The 15,149-nt window shown below is 42.0% G+C and overlaps 1 protein-coding gene across 2 annotated transcripts in view; it reads right to left on the minus strand.

Moving 5' to 3' along the window:
- Positions 1 to 4,117: 4,117 nt before the first annotated feature.
- arid3a (AT-rich interactive domain 3A) overlaps positions 4,118 to 15,149 on the minus strand; it is a 41,501-nt gene continuing 30,469 nt past the window's right edge. The window contains exons 4-9 of one of the 2 annotated variants that reach the window (XM_069153332.1): positions 12,887 to 12,959; positions 11,025 to 11,208; positions 10,187 to 10,434; positions 9,279 to 9,569; positions 7,911 to 8,000; positions 4,118 to 7,303 (exon numbers count right to left, since the gene is read on the minus strand). In XM_069153332.1, the coding sequence (XP_069009433.1) occupies positions 7,155 to 7,303; positions 7,911 to 8,000; positions 9,279 to 9,569; positions 10,187 to 10,434; positions 11,025 to 11,208; positions 12,887 to 12,959 (1,035 nt within the window). In that variant the 3' untranslated portion in view covers positions 4,118 to 7,154. The remainder of the gene's footprint in view (positions 7,304 to 7,910; positions 8,001 to 9,278; positions 9,570 to 10,186; positions 10,435 to 11,024; positions 11,209 to 12,886; positions 12,960 to 15,149) is intronic. The other variant, XM_069153333.1, reaches the window with a different exon arrangement.

Here is a 15,149-nt window from a genome sequence, read left to right on the forward strand (position 1 = left end):
AACAGACTTAACAAACTGGTGAAGAAGGCCGGCTCCATCATCGGCTACAAACTGGACAGCCTGGAAAAGGTGGTGGAGAGGAGGACGCTGAACAAACTGTTATCCATATTGGATAATCCTGACCACCCTCTCCACCACCTGCTGCAGGGACAGCGGAGCACTTTCTCTAAAAGACTCCTCCAGCTCTGCTGTCACAAGGACAGATACAGGAGATCATTCCTGCCGACCGCAATAAGACTGGACAATAACTAACCTCTGGCAAAATCCATCACACAACAATAACACCGTTGACTGTGTTTCTTGTTTGTTTAATTTAAAAAAAAAAAAAAAAAAAAAAAAAAAAAATATATATATATATATATATATATATATATATATGTATATATATATACACTGTACTGTATATACTGTGCATTTTTATATTTAATATTTTTTACTGTTATTTTATTGATTTCCTGTATCTATAAATGCCGCTGTAGCGAAAAAAAATTTCCCTTGGGGATTAATAAAGTACCTACCTACCTACCTACCTACCTACTTCATGGTGCAGTATTACTAGGCTACTTTTACTTAATTAAAGGATTTGCATAATTAAATCCCCCACTATCTTCCATTAACGATACACTAATATACAAAATACTCCTGAGATTGGAACACGTATATCTATTCCTCCCTTACTTTTGGCAATTGTAAGTACTTTAAAAGTTTTCGTGTGAAATGAAATTGCACCTGGTTTTGTCTTGTCCGTAGATGCTTCTGGTTGTTTGAGTTAACAAGGTAAATCTGGGATAAAATAACTGATTAGTGACTATACTGACCAACGGGCTGCCTAATCTGAGAATACAGGTTATTAAATAACCTCCAACACTCTGTTGACATTTAAGAAAGGTGATATTTTTATTAATTTCAGATTCAAAATAAAAGTATTCACACAAACACATACTGAGTAAATAGGCAAGAATAACTCTTCATCCTTCAAAGAAAAAAAGAAAAGAAAACAATAAACAGTTGCATTGCCCGCTGCCACTTCACCGTTGCCATGGTTACCGGGAAACATCCCATTCATCAAAAATGTAATCATTTATAGAAAAAAAAAAAAAAGGAGGAATATAGCACACATTAATAGAGCAGACTGAAAGAGTTGAAAACAGACTTGCCGTATTGACAGTGGTACAAGAAGCAGTACTCGTAGTAGTACTAGTAGTAGTTAGCTGTTGTGCTGGAGGTTCCCTGTTGTTGGTGCTCAAATAAACGAAACAGCAGAAGTGTTACGAACGTGTAATGACAACAAAGGGGAACAGACACTGGAGGGAGCCACCTCAGTGTTTGAAATGAACCTCCTAACCAGAAGGACAAGACATCCGCTGAGATCATAAAACAAACGGGCCCGACTTTGTAGAGTCAGAAAACAGCGTTCATCTCTGATCCGGCTTGTTGAAGTTGATCTCGGACCCCGGTGCTCGCCCCTTCGTGCCCTCTTCCTGCTAAACTGTAACTTGAGCCCTCACTGGGTTAAATGCATCGAACTGGAGGTAGAGGTAGATTTTCCTGAGAAGTTGTAAGAGACGAGAGACAGAGCCTTGTTTCCGTTCTGAAGATACTCGAAGACAAGTGAAGCTCACACACGCGCGCGCACACACACACACATGCACACACGCGCACACACACACACATGCACACACGCGCGCACGCACACACACACACACACACGCGCACACATTACATGCTTCCCTAAAATAATCACATTGTTATCATTATTATCGCTGTATTCATAAATCTGCTCTAGAAGTAATCTCTGTGTGTCGGGGGGGTTGCTACAGCATGCCCCCCACCCCCTCCCAAAAAAAAAAAAAAAAAAAAAAAAAAAGCAGAGATAGCAAAAAAAAAAAAAATATAAGCATGTTATAATCCATAGCCCTAAAAAGCCATATTTCTGAAATAATCTAATTTAATGAATTTTAGTAATACAGGTTAATTGATACAATTGTCACAGCAGAAGGCACCTGGTCATTTTGTCATCATCACTTCCCCTGTCCACATGATAGGAGTTCAAGTCAGTGGTGAAATCCAGTCAAAAGCCCACATGCACCTTAACCCGTAACTGTGGACCAGGTCAAATTTTAACGAGCGGGAATAAAAGCAGCAATGGTTCAAGGTAAAATACTGTAGTTTTGATGTTGTTACGTTAAAAGGTTTGCCAATCAAAATAGACTCTCAGGGTTTGTGCTGATATTATTACATTATCAGGAAATTAAACTCCAATACAAACACAATGCGGTAAATTGAGCGCGTGACGAAAATGATATTCGGCTTGGTCATTGTTCCAATCTGTACAGCTGCATAAAACAAGCTGACTTTTGAAATCAATCCAAGCTTTGAACTGCATTACCACACAACAAAGATGCAACTCCGACGCAGAAATAAAGCCAAAGTCTTGTGCGAGCGTTGTCTAATCGAACGACGAAAACCACCCGCAGGCTCTATGAGTGGAAGCGCCTACAGACACGCAGATTGCGGCCTTCAGAAATAATATAGAAACCGGTCTGAAGCACAATCTGCTTTTTTTTTTTTAAACTCGGTGTGACTTAAAATATGAGGAATCAGCTCCCTCCGATGTGGAGGACCCAATTGACCACAGCTCCAGAGAAAGAGGCAAGTTTGATTGATCAGTATGCTGATTGTGTTTCTTCTTTCTGGGTGAATTTGAATGCCTTACTGTCTCTGCGAGTCTGGTTTTAATGGGAGCCTTAGTGTTCCATGATGATCATCTGAATGCCGATTTAAAGGCTTTTACACCCCCAACAACGCTAAAACTCTGGAAACACCGGAAGGAAATTAAGATAGAAACGCTGAAAGTTTGGATTTTCTCTGCCGTAAACCGAATCTTTTGAAGACGTTAAAACCCTTTTGCGTTTCCAAATCGGGAAAACTGAGCCGATTGGGCGTCGTAACAAAACCTTCCACTGAGGGGAGCTCTTACCACAGACGCCGAGGAGGCTTCGGCCGGTTCCTCAACTATGACCTCCCTGATTCCCCTTGTTTACCCAACGCGGTTATTTGATCAAAGGCGAGAGTCACACTTGAGCAGATATCTGATTGTCTGCTGTCACTGCAATCTCTTTCATAGTCTTCGTGAAACCGGCGTCATTTTTGATGCAGTTTCCCTGCATGAACACGGCCTTTGAAGAAATCTGCCAAAGCTTTCGTCTTTGAGGTAGAAACGGGGCTTGATTGTGGTTGAAGGGATGTCAGTGTTCGGGAGGTATACAGTGTTGTCCTAACTTCTCCTGATTGTCGCCACCACGCAATTAAAAACATGCCCAACATCCCTAAAAAAAAATGCAGCCATGCACACACACACGCACACGCACACGCACACACACACACACAGAGAGAGAGAGAAAGAGAGCTGCAGTACCGCCACTGTTCAAATGCAAATATCCCTCCGGACCGATCAATAGAGATAAGATAAACATGGATCCATTGAAAGGGGGGGGGGGGGGGTGCAGGTGCTTGAATGTTGCCTCGGGGAGGCCAAAAGGTCAGGGGGGGGAGGGGTCAAATCTAAAAAAGATCAGGATTGATTGAATTTAGCCTCCTCCAGGATCCCCTTCCCCCCACAAACCGATGCTTTCAACTGCAGCACGCCTCTTGATTGTCAGCCATTACCAGCAGCGGTGACATCTGCTACTCATAGAGAGGACATGAAGAGAGACATACCGAGCTTTCCGTGAGCCGTCACACCGGCTAAAACGAGCCAAAACCTGCTTCCCCATCAAAATATCTGTTGTCGGCTAACGCAGAGGAAACGAGGAGGAAGGGACATGCGAGAGAGCCTTTGAAATGTAAATGCGTTTCAAGGAGACATCCTTTCCTCCGGGTGTGTTTGTCACAGCTGGAGCCCCTAAGTGTACCTACAGATCAGCATAGCATGTATACGACACCGTTCCTGTCGGGGTGGGGGGGGGGGGGGGGCAGGCCGCTCTTCAGAGAAACCAACAACACATTTGGTCAAAACTAAGTGAAGACCAAAATCGGACTTTCTGACATCTTACATACCCACAGACATTATGAATCCACCAAATGTACAATTTCAGGGGGGGGGGGGGGGGGGGGGGGGGGGCGAAAAAAACAACAACATCAACAACAACAGGATGGGAAAAATAACAAAAGGTAGAAATCCGACTATAACAACGACACTCTGGGTCACTGGCTGGCGAGGGAGCCTCAGCTGAAGCTAATTTACACGTTCCTGTTTCCTGAATTTAGTAAATGATCCTTGATGCTCGGAAATCTTAGCAATCGAGCTTGCCAAACCGAATAAATAATACAAAATCTTATATCATAATGGAGAAGGAAAAAAAATGAAACACCAGATACAACAGTCTAAATGCTAACTGGCTTTCCATCTCAGTAGCCTCTGATTCTAGTTAAATTCATAACTATCTTTAAATCACACTTTCATAATATATTTAGTTAAAGAATAATTTCTCAAACATTTTATCTGTAGATACTGCGTTTTCCCTTTTGATTGTCCAAACATAGAGCGTATTATCAGGATGTAAATGTTTCTTTTTTTTTAAATTTTTTTAAGCTTTACGTAAGGTCCTTTAGCTGCTTCACGTTCAAATTTCATTTTGAATAAACTTGCTCTTCAGCACCAGTAAACCGGGTTTGAGATTAAACTCAACCAGAGATCCTATTCTGCTTCCGAAGAACCTTCGATTCTGACACATCTTTTGAAATCCAACTCGTGCTCCACTTTTCTTTTCTCTCTACGCACTATTAATACAAGTTCAGTTGCCTGCGAGGCCTCTCTCTATTTCACTGAACTTGAAAGAACAGCATTGGGATGATTGCATGCACCTTCGTTGAGTATGAAGAGTACTTTTCAACTCTGACCAGTGTTTGTGTAGCAGCTGGTGGTGATTTTCCACCGAGAGGCGAATCCAGAATCAAAGCCACGACAGCCGTCTGGTGATATTTGACTGGAACAGTAAAAAAACAAAAAACCTGATTAGACGGAGGTACAGCTCGCTCTCTGGTCATCTCACGCTGTGTTAAGGCCTCAGAACACAACCCACGTACAAAGCTTGATTTACTTCCTAAAGTCAGTAGGAACGAGGCTGCTTTGCGCAGCGGTGGGTAACAATCTTTAACAGCCTACGGTCCACAGATGTAACATAAGGTTGAAGTTCAAAAAGCTGAATGATTGATCCACTTCAAAATGCAGAAAACACAACTGCTCGCGAAGTGACGTCGTATGTCCCGTGTGGCACGTTCAACTTTTTTAGAAATCTAACTCGAGAGTTTGTACAAACACCAAGACACAAAGCGAACGCGGAGGTGAACCGCTCGGCTCTCGTTAACAGAAGCTCCAAGTAAGCAACAGCTGAACGGTCCGAGGATCACAAGTCCTTCTGTGTTATATCCTAGATGGGTGGCGAGCTCGTCTCAAGTAGACCCCGTCCACGTCGCAGCACAGGATAAGAAGCACTTGGATAAGAAGAAGCACTAAGTCATGCAAAACACAAAGCTGAAACAAAAAAATAATAGCATCTGTAATCTATAATACAAAAAAAAAAAAAAAAACAACAACACGATGTCAGATATGAGCTGAAATACCTGTCGGGTTTCCTTCTGAAGCCCAGATAGTATCTCCTGACACCTGATTGTCCAGGTGAGTGTCCTACCAATAATAGAGATTTCGTGGACACTCAACTGCTGTGAATTTAAGACAGGAAATCACTTGGTTCTGAACGGCGAAGGGCTTTTTATCTACAAATACATGCATGCATTTGACCTTAAGACAATCACTCCATAAGAAGGCCAAGTTAGAAAGAAGATAAAAAAAACGGCTCTGACGGCAGAGAAAGAGGCGGGAAAGCACTGCTCTGTCAAGTGTAATAAAAGATTACGGGATATTGTACAAAGCGATGAGACACCTGAGAAAAATTGTGAAAACTTAAGTTATTCCCATGAAGCCAGAACCCTAAACAAGAACAGGAACAGTCGGCGTGGACGCCGCCGAGACTCCGAGCGTCCGGCGTGTTGAAGTGCAGCGAGGTGAAAGAATTCATTTTACCACCTGCACAACTGACCTTACTCCTACAAGCAGCCATTTTGAACACTAAGCTTGACAAACTACCTGCAAATTTGGGCATAAATATGACTTGAACTGGGCTTATGTCAACAACAAACAGCTGAGGATTGTAGATCTGAATTAACCAGCTCTCTCAGGAAGGACAACTGCAATACCTGTAACAGCCATGTGGCACTGTAATTAACTACAACCTAGAGGATGGTAGCAATTAATAATGAACCAACTATATTACAAAGTGAATAAAAAGACCCATTCAGATCCTTCACATTTGTATTTCACAAAGCTGTGTGTAGCTCGTTACACAACCGGAGCGCAGAGCTGCACTGGACTTGTTCTTCCTCTTATCCAAAATGGCTGCCATGTGAATAAGGTTAAAAGGTTTTACACAAAATGAGGTCACGACGGTACATTGTTATATGCCCTGAAGAAACAACACATACCTTTAAAGCTTTTCTGATTAAAAATAGAGGATATTCATATTTCTTTCTCTTTTTTTTTTTTATATAGAATTCTAAATATAGATTTTTTTTTTTTTTCCTGCAGCGAGAGAATTGTTAAAGATTTAAATGATAAAACACGATAAAGAGAATAACAATAATGATGATAATGACAATGAAAAGTTAAAATAAAATTTTAAAAACTTTCTCCCCTGGAGGATAAAACATCATTGTCAGTCAGTAGCTGTGTTTGTGCATTACCCTTCCTAGTTATTACCTTCTCTTTTATTACATTTATGCAGAAATAAATAATTCACAGGTTGTGCATACGTTTTTGTTTAGCATATACTGGCTCTCAGTTGGGAAGTTTCTTTTTTTTTTCTTTCCTAAATCGTTTTGGCGATGAAGAACAAAAGAGGTGAGTTTGTGAGAGAAAACCTGAGATAGTGTACTTCAAGTGAACTGAGTTTCAGTTTGTGTCTTTCTGTACTGTTGATGGTTCTTCTCTTTGTTTTTGGCATAGATGATATAGAAAATGAGGTTGCTTTTTGGCTTTAGTTAGCGTGGTAATTAAAAAAACAAAACAAAAACAAAGAGGAAAGGCTGGGAGTTTGTTAAGACAATGGGTTGCTGGAAGTTGAGGTAGGTGTGTTCTGATGCTGCTGCTGAGGAGCGACGCGACTGCTGGCAGCCTTGTTGGAGACGGACGACGCAGAAGCACCAGAGGAGGCCGACCCCGCTGCTGCCTGAGCAAAAAGAACGCCTGGACAGACAAAGATACGGGAAATCAAAACAAATTAAAGGAGTTGTAGTCCAAAGTGCATCCGTTTAAATTTCATCTCTATTTTGAGGCCGATATACTCAGTTGATGAAAAGACCCAACAGCACTGTTTGTATTAAGCACACAGCTGGAGCCATGAGACGATTAGCCTAGCTTAACAGGCACAGTGGCGTCAACCAAACCTGGCAACGTTACCGTGAGAAGTCCACAGCAGCTGGTTGTCGTTCGCCAAGAAATAGAAAACCCCACACCTTAACGCTACAAATGGTCAATTTGATATTTCTTTACACATTGAATAAACAGGATATGACAAAAATAATTATTGAGCTATACTGAGGCTCTGATAGGAACAGTTGTTTTTCCTTTGGAGAGAGTCAGGCACTGTTTACACCTGTTTCTACTTTTTAAGCTACGCTACGCTTCTCAACGCAGATGTGAAAGTGGCAGATGTCTGAATCTCAAAATGGAAGCAAATTTGAGCATTTCAGAAAAATGTTGAACTTTTCCTGTTTAAATATTGAATTAAATATGTTGATAAAGAAGAATGTGATAAGCTGGACTTCCTGTGCCTTATGAAAGTGCTACTCACCAGCGTACACCACTCCATTAAGCTCCACTGACATGCTGATGCTGCTCGTGCCGTTGGTGGTGAGGTTCAGAGCCGAGTCTTGCCTGCCATCTGTCAGGAAGACAACAGTTTTCATCTTTTTTTTTTCTTTCTTTTTTTTTTTCACTTGTTTTTGCACCTTCCTTAAACCAAATGAGAAAACGTATTTCACAATTTCTCAGCTAAAGCAACATTGTATGTGAATTTCTCAAAAAAGTCCAACAGAACATTTCCGTGAAGTCCCTTTTATTATCACTTACTGAGAAACAGTTTGCATGCTCCATCAGATAGAGAGTAACCAAGACAAACGCTGCTATAAGATCAAAGTCTGTTTGCAGGAGGGAATCCCCACACAGACAATATACAGTGTTTTATGCATGCACGCATGCATACATGCTGAATCTATAGGCTAAACAGATCAACCACTAGATCTGCTGTGGGTTACTTTCTCACTGTTGGCTGCTGTGGTTTGAGGTAAAAAAAAAAAAAAAAAGATGAGAATGAATAGAAATACTAACTATCGATGTGTGAAATCTAGATCACACACACTACACTAAAATTCAAAATGAAAAATGTTGCCCACAGCCACTGTGATGTACCTTAATGTGATTAAGATTCGTAGTGATCCAAAATAATGGAAAAAAAAAAAAAAAAAGGAATCTAATTGGATCTTAAGCGAAGGACAGCTGAGCTGAACGAGGTTTGGAATGATTTTACATTTAGAGCAGGTTAAGATATTCTGGTCTGAGATGCAGGTAAATCTATGAAAGAGCTTCTAGCTTCTTTGTGCTGATTGATTGTTTTAATTTTGAAAACATGAATATGGATTTCCAAATTCTTTAAGGCAGCATCCGATAGTCTCTTCTATTATCCATTTACCTTGAGGCAGTGGCATTCATCACCCCGGGTTACATTTTAATTTTCTCTCGGGTGTTTGCATATATTGATGTCTGTTGAACCAAATGATCCTGTTCCTATCTGCTGCAACCTGTCACTCTAAAATGTAAGAAAGTGAATACTTCCATCAAAGATCAATACTAATTAAAAATTACGATAATCAGATTTTATCCAGACTGGGGAGTTAGTATTGATTTGGAAATAACAGTTTAATTTCACATGAGTGACAAAATCTGTTTTTCCACCTCACAAACCTCAAACGTTTGAGCGCTCGAGACTCAGCAGATGCAAAAAAGCTCGTTCACAATTTCTTCTCATGTTGATTAGATAAAGGAGGAATTTCCTCCCCTGGCAGGGCAACGGATGGGAAAACCTGAAAATAATGCCCGACTGGTTGTTTTGTTCCTCTCACGTTAGCTGAACATGTCAGAAACCCCACAGTGTGATCAGTACCTTGGTTGTTGATGCGGATGTTCATGGGTATCTGAGCGGTCATGGCCAGCAAGTTGTGTTGCAGCGCTCTCTGTAGCAGTCGGTGGTGTTCCTCGGCCGGCAGCGCCATCTTCTTCTCTGGCGGCTCACCGGCCTCCAGTCTGTCCCTCAGCTGCTCCAGAGCTGCCATCTGAGCCGCCATCGCTGCCTGGGCTGCTGCTGCCTGCACAGTAGCCACCGAGTGACCCGCCAAGGCCCCCACTGGCAATCGAGGGAGTCCGATCCCCAGCAGCCCCTGGCCTCCCTCCTCTTCTGGTCGGACAGCACAGAGAGGGAGACGCGGGCAGGTTAAAGTCTGGCAAACTCGTATACAACCAAATATGATGCGTTATCCAGCCGAGATGTAAAACAAACGGTTAAACCGTGGTCTGAGAAGCACAGCATGGGACAACAGGGACGACCACAAATTTGAATTGGCTGCCATCTCTTAAATTTGACAGATGAAGATTGGAGTTTCTTCTCAAAAAAATAGCCTTCGTCGGACCTGATTTTTGCACTAAATGTACTTCTTAGCAGATCAAGGTTCTGCATTGTAGCTGTATTTTAACCGCCGCTGTGATTTATTCACAGAGGAAGTATCTATTTTTATGTTAAGTATTCACCTCAAATGATGCGCATAAATTTGAATGATTTCTAAGCCTTTGTCAAGACAAATCCATCAACTTACTGTGTTTGTCATTTTGATTAAAATTCTTTGAATATTTTAGATTTGATGTGAATATCACGGCCACATTCATGTGTGTTAATCAAAGATGAAATGAGTCAATAACCGCTGAAAACTATTCCCACTTTGAAATCAGTTCCAACAAAACCTCCCTGCAGGAGTTTACTGCATTTGAACCGAGAACAGCATGATGAACAAATCTCACCTTTCTTGATCTTCTGGATGGGGGTGAGCGAGGCCCCGTTGGTGCCCATGGTCAGGCCCATACTGGGCGTGGGGAGCTTTGGCGAGGACAGCATGGTGGGTGTCCCATTGGGTGAGTAGGTGAAGAGGGAGCTGCCGAAGCTCTGTCGTCGTCCTTCCCGTCGATTACTGTCGATGGCTGCCTGAAGCTCGTTGGGGTTGCTCAGACCCCTCTTATCACATTCATACGGGTACAGGTACTTCATGTATCTGAAATCGACACAGTTTGTGTATCTAAATAAACACTTCTTGACATAAAAAAAATCCTGTGCTGAGTGTATTAGAAGTTCAGCCTACAGCTGAAAATATCAAAAACGTATACAAATTGTAAACCTCCTTCCTGTAAGAAGAGATGAAGAAGAAATGAAGAAGAGATCTGATCTTAAGCTAACTAGGAGGGAGAACATCCTGCGATCTGAACCAATGAAAGAAATGATTTCGACACATAAGGGTTGGTCTGTAAAACAAGATGGTTGTAGACATTTGATAGCCAGCAGTTCCACACATTGTCCCACACAGAGAACAAAAGCATTAGAGCTACCTTCAGCTATAAAAACTTGAATTGTGTTGATCACTATGGTCACCGGATCTGTCCAATGAACAAGTTCCATGTAGCTTTTGTAATAGCAACCAGTGCGGATGCAAACAAACTAAAAACAAGAATCTAACAAAGAAATACTGTATCTATAATTCAAACCAAACCAAAGCAACAGAGGGTGTGATCATGACGGTCGGTGTGTGTGTGTGTGTGTGTGTGTGTGTGTGTGTGTGTGTGTGTGTGTGTGTGTGTGTGTACTGACTGTGTCCGGAGGGTGAAGGCTGCACTGGTGATTGAGGTAGGCAAGTTGAGTCCTTTGGTGATCTCCCTCCACAGTTTCTTGTTGATGACCTCCACCAGGCCGCCCTTCTCGGTCACCAGCCTGTAGAGCATGTACAGATCCAGGACCTGCTTGGCCATGATGGGAATACGATTCACCGGAGTTCCTGTAACAACACACACACACACACACACACACACACACACACACACACACACACACACACACACACACACACACACAGGGGACAGGTCAAGAGACAAAAAAATACAATACACACAACAGGTATTATCTCTCCAACAATTAAATGGCTGTACACTGTCGCACTCGTGACATCAGATATTCAACTGTTCGTGAACCATTTCCTGCTCGCTTCTTTAGTTTTTGACATTTTAAGAAAAGAGCGCACTTCAGGCCACCATGTCGTTTACTCTTAAAAATGAACAACAAGCTGATTTAACTATTTTTGTATCAACGAACCACAGCGGATCAGATTGATGGTGCTGACATGTAATGACATTCAACATCATCTGAAACAAGGCTGATGCAGTTGCTTCGTTCACACCAAGAAAACTGTCTTTGTCTTCCAATGGACAAAAAAAGTTGGAGAATGGTAAAGTTTGAGAAAGCACACATGGCAAAAAGGAAACTAGTGTGACCTTCAGTGGAAGAATTGATCAAAATTCAGAGATGTGACTCATTTATGGGTTGTTGAAAGAAACCTTTCAATTGAGAAAGAGAGAGCTGAAAACTTCTGGATAATAATACATAGTACATCTGATGGCTATTTTAACTTTTCTTCATGAAACTTTAATAATTTTGGTCAGTAGAGGAAAATATTTAGAGTGTTTGACTAACACAAATGAGCATTTGGCTGTTTTCTGGTCTTAAACTGGAGAACACGAGTGCAAATGATTTATGATACACAATAATATAATGTTTGTATTGATGATCAATGTACTGATTTGTCCCAGCAAGGATAATCAAAGCCTTTATTAATCTGTTTATCATCATATCGCAACAATACGTGATTCTAAATAAAGCACTAAACAATAAAGCAGAGTCCCACCTTCAACGTCCTTATTTTTCATATTAAGGTCACTTATCAGTGTGGCCTACAGATGGCGCTCTCAGATATTCAGAGAAGACTTGGCAGACCCACCCAATAGCAGTGGCTCTGACACTGTAAACATCTAGTACTGCTTTTTCAGTTGTGAGCACATGTCGGCTGTCTCCCATGCTGGCCGTTGGCTCGCTGATCTGATTAGATCAGCCGGGAGGCAAGCTGTGAAACCAGCAACGCTTCCAGAGATGAATCCTCTTGAACAGCCAGTTTGGCTCCCGGCTGATCAGTTTGGCTTTTGTGTACCCAACATGAGCAAATACAAACAATCCACAATTTCCAATGAAGTTTCTAGATGAGAGAAATGCCTAGCGTAGGGGGGGGGTATTATAAATGTTGGCACGGCCATGAGGATGGGAAGGTAAACCAATCCATCCCCGGGCATTGATACAACGTGTACCTTCTCGTTATAGCCTGGGAACGACGAGGGGTTGTGTGACCATAAAGTAATCATCTCTGAAATGAATAAAGACCCCACCCATGTGAGTGAAAGATGAGTAGATGGTGCTGTGTCATATGTCAGAGAGAGATGGGGGTGGGTGATCATCCTCTCTTTATCCAACTATTCGGAGCTGCCTATGACACAGGCTGAAGATAAAGAGCGGAGATATAATAGAACACGGTAAGAATTTGAATGGATAGGGTGCACTTTAATGAGTGCGATCGAATGTGATACACTGAGGCAGTGTTTAGGGTCTCAAAATAATGCGCAGTGACATACCTCTTTTTTGCATGAAGCTGAAGAGGTCATCCAGGAACTCCTTTCTCTTTGGGTCTCCATCCAGTTCATACAGCTGTGGAGAGGAAGAGGAGGGAGACAAGATGAATTTGCAGGAATCTTTTGTATAAATCAGAGAGCAACAAACATTTGTAAAAACAACATAGTAATACTGAGACCAGGGTGTTCTGCTATCACAACATCAAATATCAATACACAAAGATGCATCGACCACCGAATTGAAAATAATCTCGCTGTTGCTGCGACAACCAGTGCCGCAACGCGCGAGAGTAAGATCACTACATTTTCTAAACAAAACAAAATCTGGTCATTCAGCTTCTGATCATAAGAAAAGATGACGGAGAGAAAAATAGAGGAACGCTCTGGAGCGGTGAAGGTTTGATGAGAACCTGATGTGGGTCCAGCTGCTAGCGGGGCCCGGGGCTCCGGAAAGTTCAGTGAAAGTTAGCAGTAAAAGTGAGGCGCCCACTCAGGGGAGTACAGTGAGGCCATTGAGCTTGTGGTTGTTTTTTTTCCAGCCTACTTTGCCAGTGCGAGAGTGAAATCGTGTCTTTCTATTCACACTTATTGCCAACATTTACTTCCTCGTATGTGAGCAAGCAGCAGTTCAGTTTCAGGATCTTCAGTTGGGTTCACACGTCTATCAACAAGCCCATATCAAACATAAGAGTATCAAAAACTGCACATCAAACAGTGCCTTAGTGAGGTCATGCAGTTTCATAACGTGTTATTGAAAATAGAAGGCTGTGAAACACAATGTACAACTAAGCACTACCAAACAAAACCACCGAAAATAGAACCAAAGCAGCGTATTGTTACTACACAGCAATCATAACAGCCCACAGCCAGCAACAAAGCCACTACTTACCGTCATGCGACACACTCCAGTGTAGAGCGCTTGATATCACATCAGCAAATCACTCAACTCGGCACAAAACGGATGCAAATAGCAAGCAGGAGGAATATCTTTTTTTTTTTTTTTTTTTTTAATTTGACCTTTATTTAACCAGGTAATATCAATTGAGAACCAATTCTCATTTACAATGATGACCTGTCAGCACAGTCCACAGACCTGAGGTGCATGTTTTTGGATGATGGGAGGAAGCTGTGCGATATTAAACTGCATCTGTTCGGAGTTTTGAAAATACAACCAATAACTCTAACGTCACAAAAAAAGGAATAAGGAGACAGGGATGTTATCAGTACCACAAACCAGATAAAATGTATACCACTGGATACACATGCTTACAGTGTCTCACAGACTAAATAAAAACACCGTATGAGTGAATTAGAAAAATTGTGACGACCTTTTCCCCCATTATTTTCCATCGTTTCATCCAGCGAGCAGTTAACCAAATGATTCAGATATTAAGGAAATATAATCGATAGTTGCACTCCGATATACAAAAGCTGGTAATATTCAGTTTACTGTAATATGAAGACTTTTCATTGTTATCCCGTAAGCCGTGTTTCCATGACATCAAATTTTCAATTAACACTGCTAAGTGTTAAAACCCATTCGAGGAGTCCAGTGATAGAAAATAGCCCGTCATTTGCACACTGAATCTGATTCAGTCTTACTAAACAACTAACTGCGAAGCTACTCTGCCACCGTATTAACACTGAAAGTGAGTAAAAGGCCTTTAGCGACCAGAAACTGCAGTTTGGTTGTGAAAAATGTCGGCTTTTTCTTTCGGCACCCGCTCAGAGAAAACACAAATGATGGGCTCGTCACACGATGGCGACAGAAGTGGGCCGCTACCACTAACAGACTGTCCTTCACTGTGGCATTCAGCCATCATTAGTGACGCCAAGCTGCCATAGGATCTCATTATCTCGTTGGCAGTGGGAGAGCAGAGGGGCGGGGGCTCTCGGGGTGAAGAGGTTTGAGGTGGATGCTGCGGTGGGGGATGCCAGCTAATGTACCGCCTGCTGGAAGCAAGGGGGAGTTTTAATTACAGGATGCATGCATTTCGTGAAGTGCCGCGCCATAAATCTTAGAAATTACCCCCTCCCCGGCTCCCATCCCCCTCGTGTTGCTTTATTTGCTCTCTATGCCTCTCTCGCTCTCTCTGTCCTAATCAGACCAATAAATATTTCCCTGGTGGTGTGGTGGGAGCACTCAGGTCACCACTGCCTCCACTCCTCAACGTAGCAGGATCCCGGAAATCTCTAAAATAAATGGTAGGATTCTTTTATGTACACAATACATAACAAAAAAAAAAAAATAACAAAAAAAATGGGG

Source organism: Embiotoca jacksoni, unplaced genomic scaffold (genome assembly GCF_022577435.1).
Source record: "Embiotoca jacksoni isolate LCO1_2020_lvr unplaced genomic scaffold, fEmbJac1.0.p SCAF_19, whole genome shotgun sequence".
Lineage (NCBI taxonomy): Eukaryota > Metazoa > Chordata > Actinopteri > Embiotocidae > Embiotoca > Embiotoca jacksoni.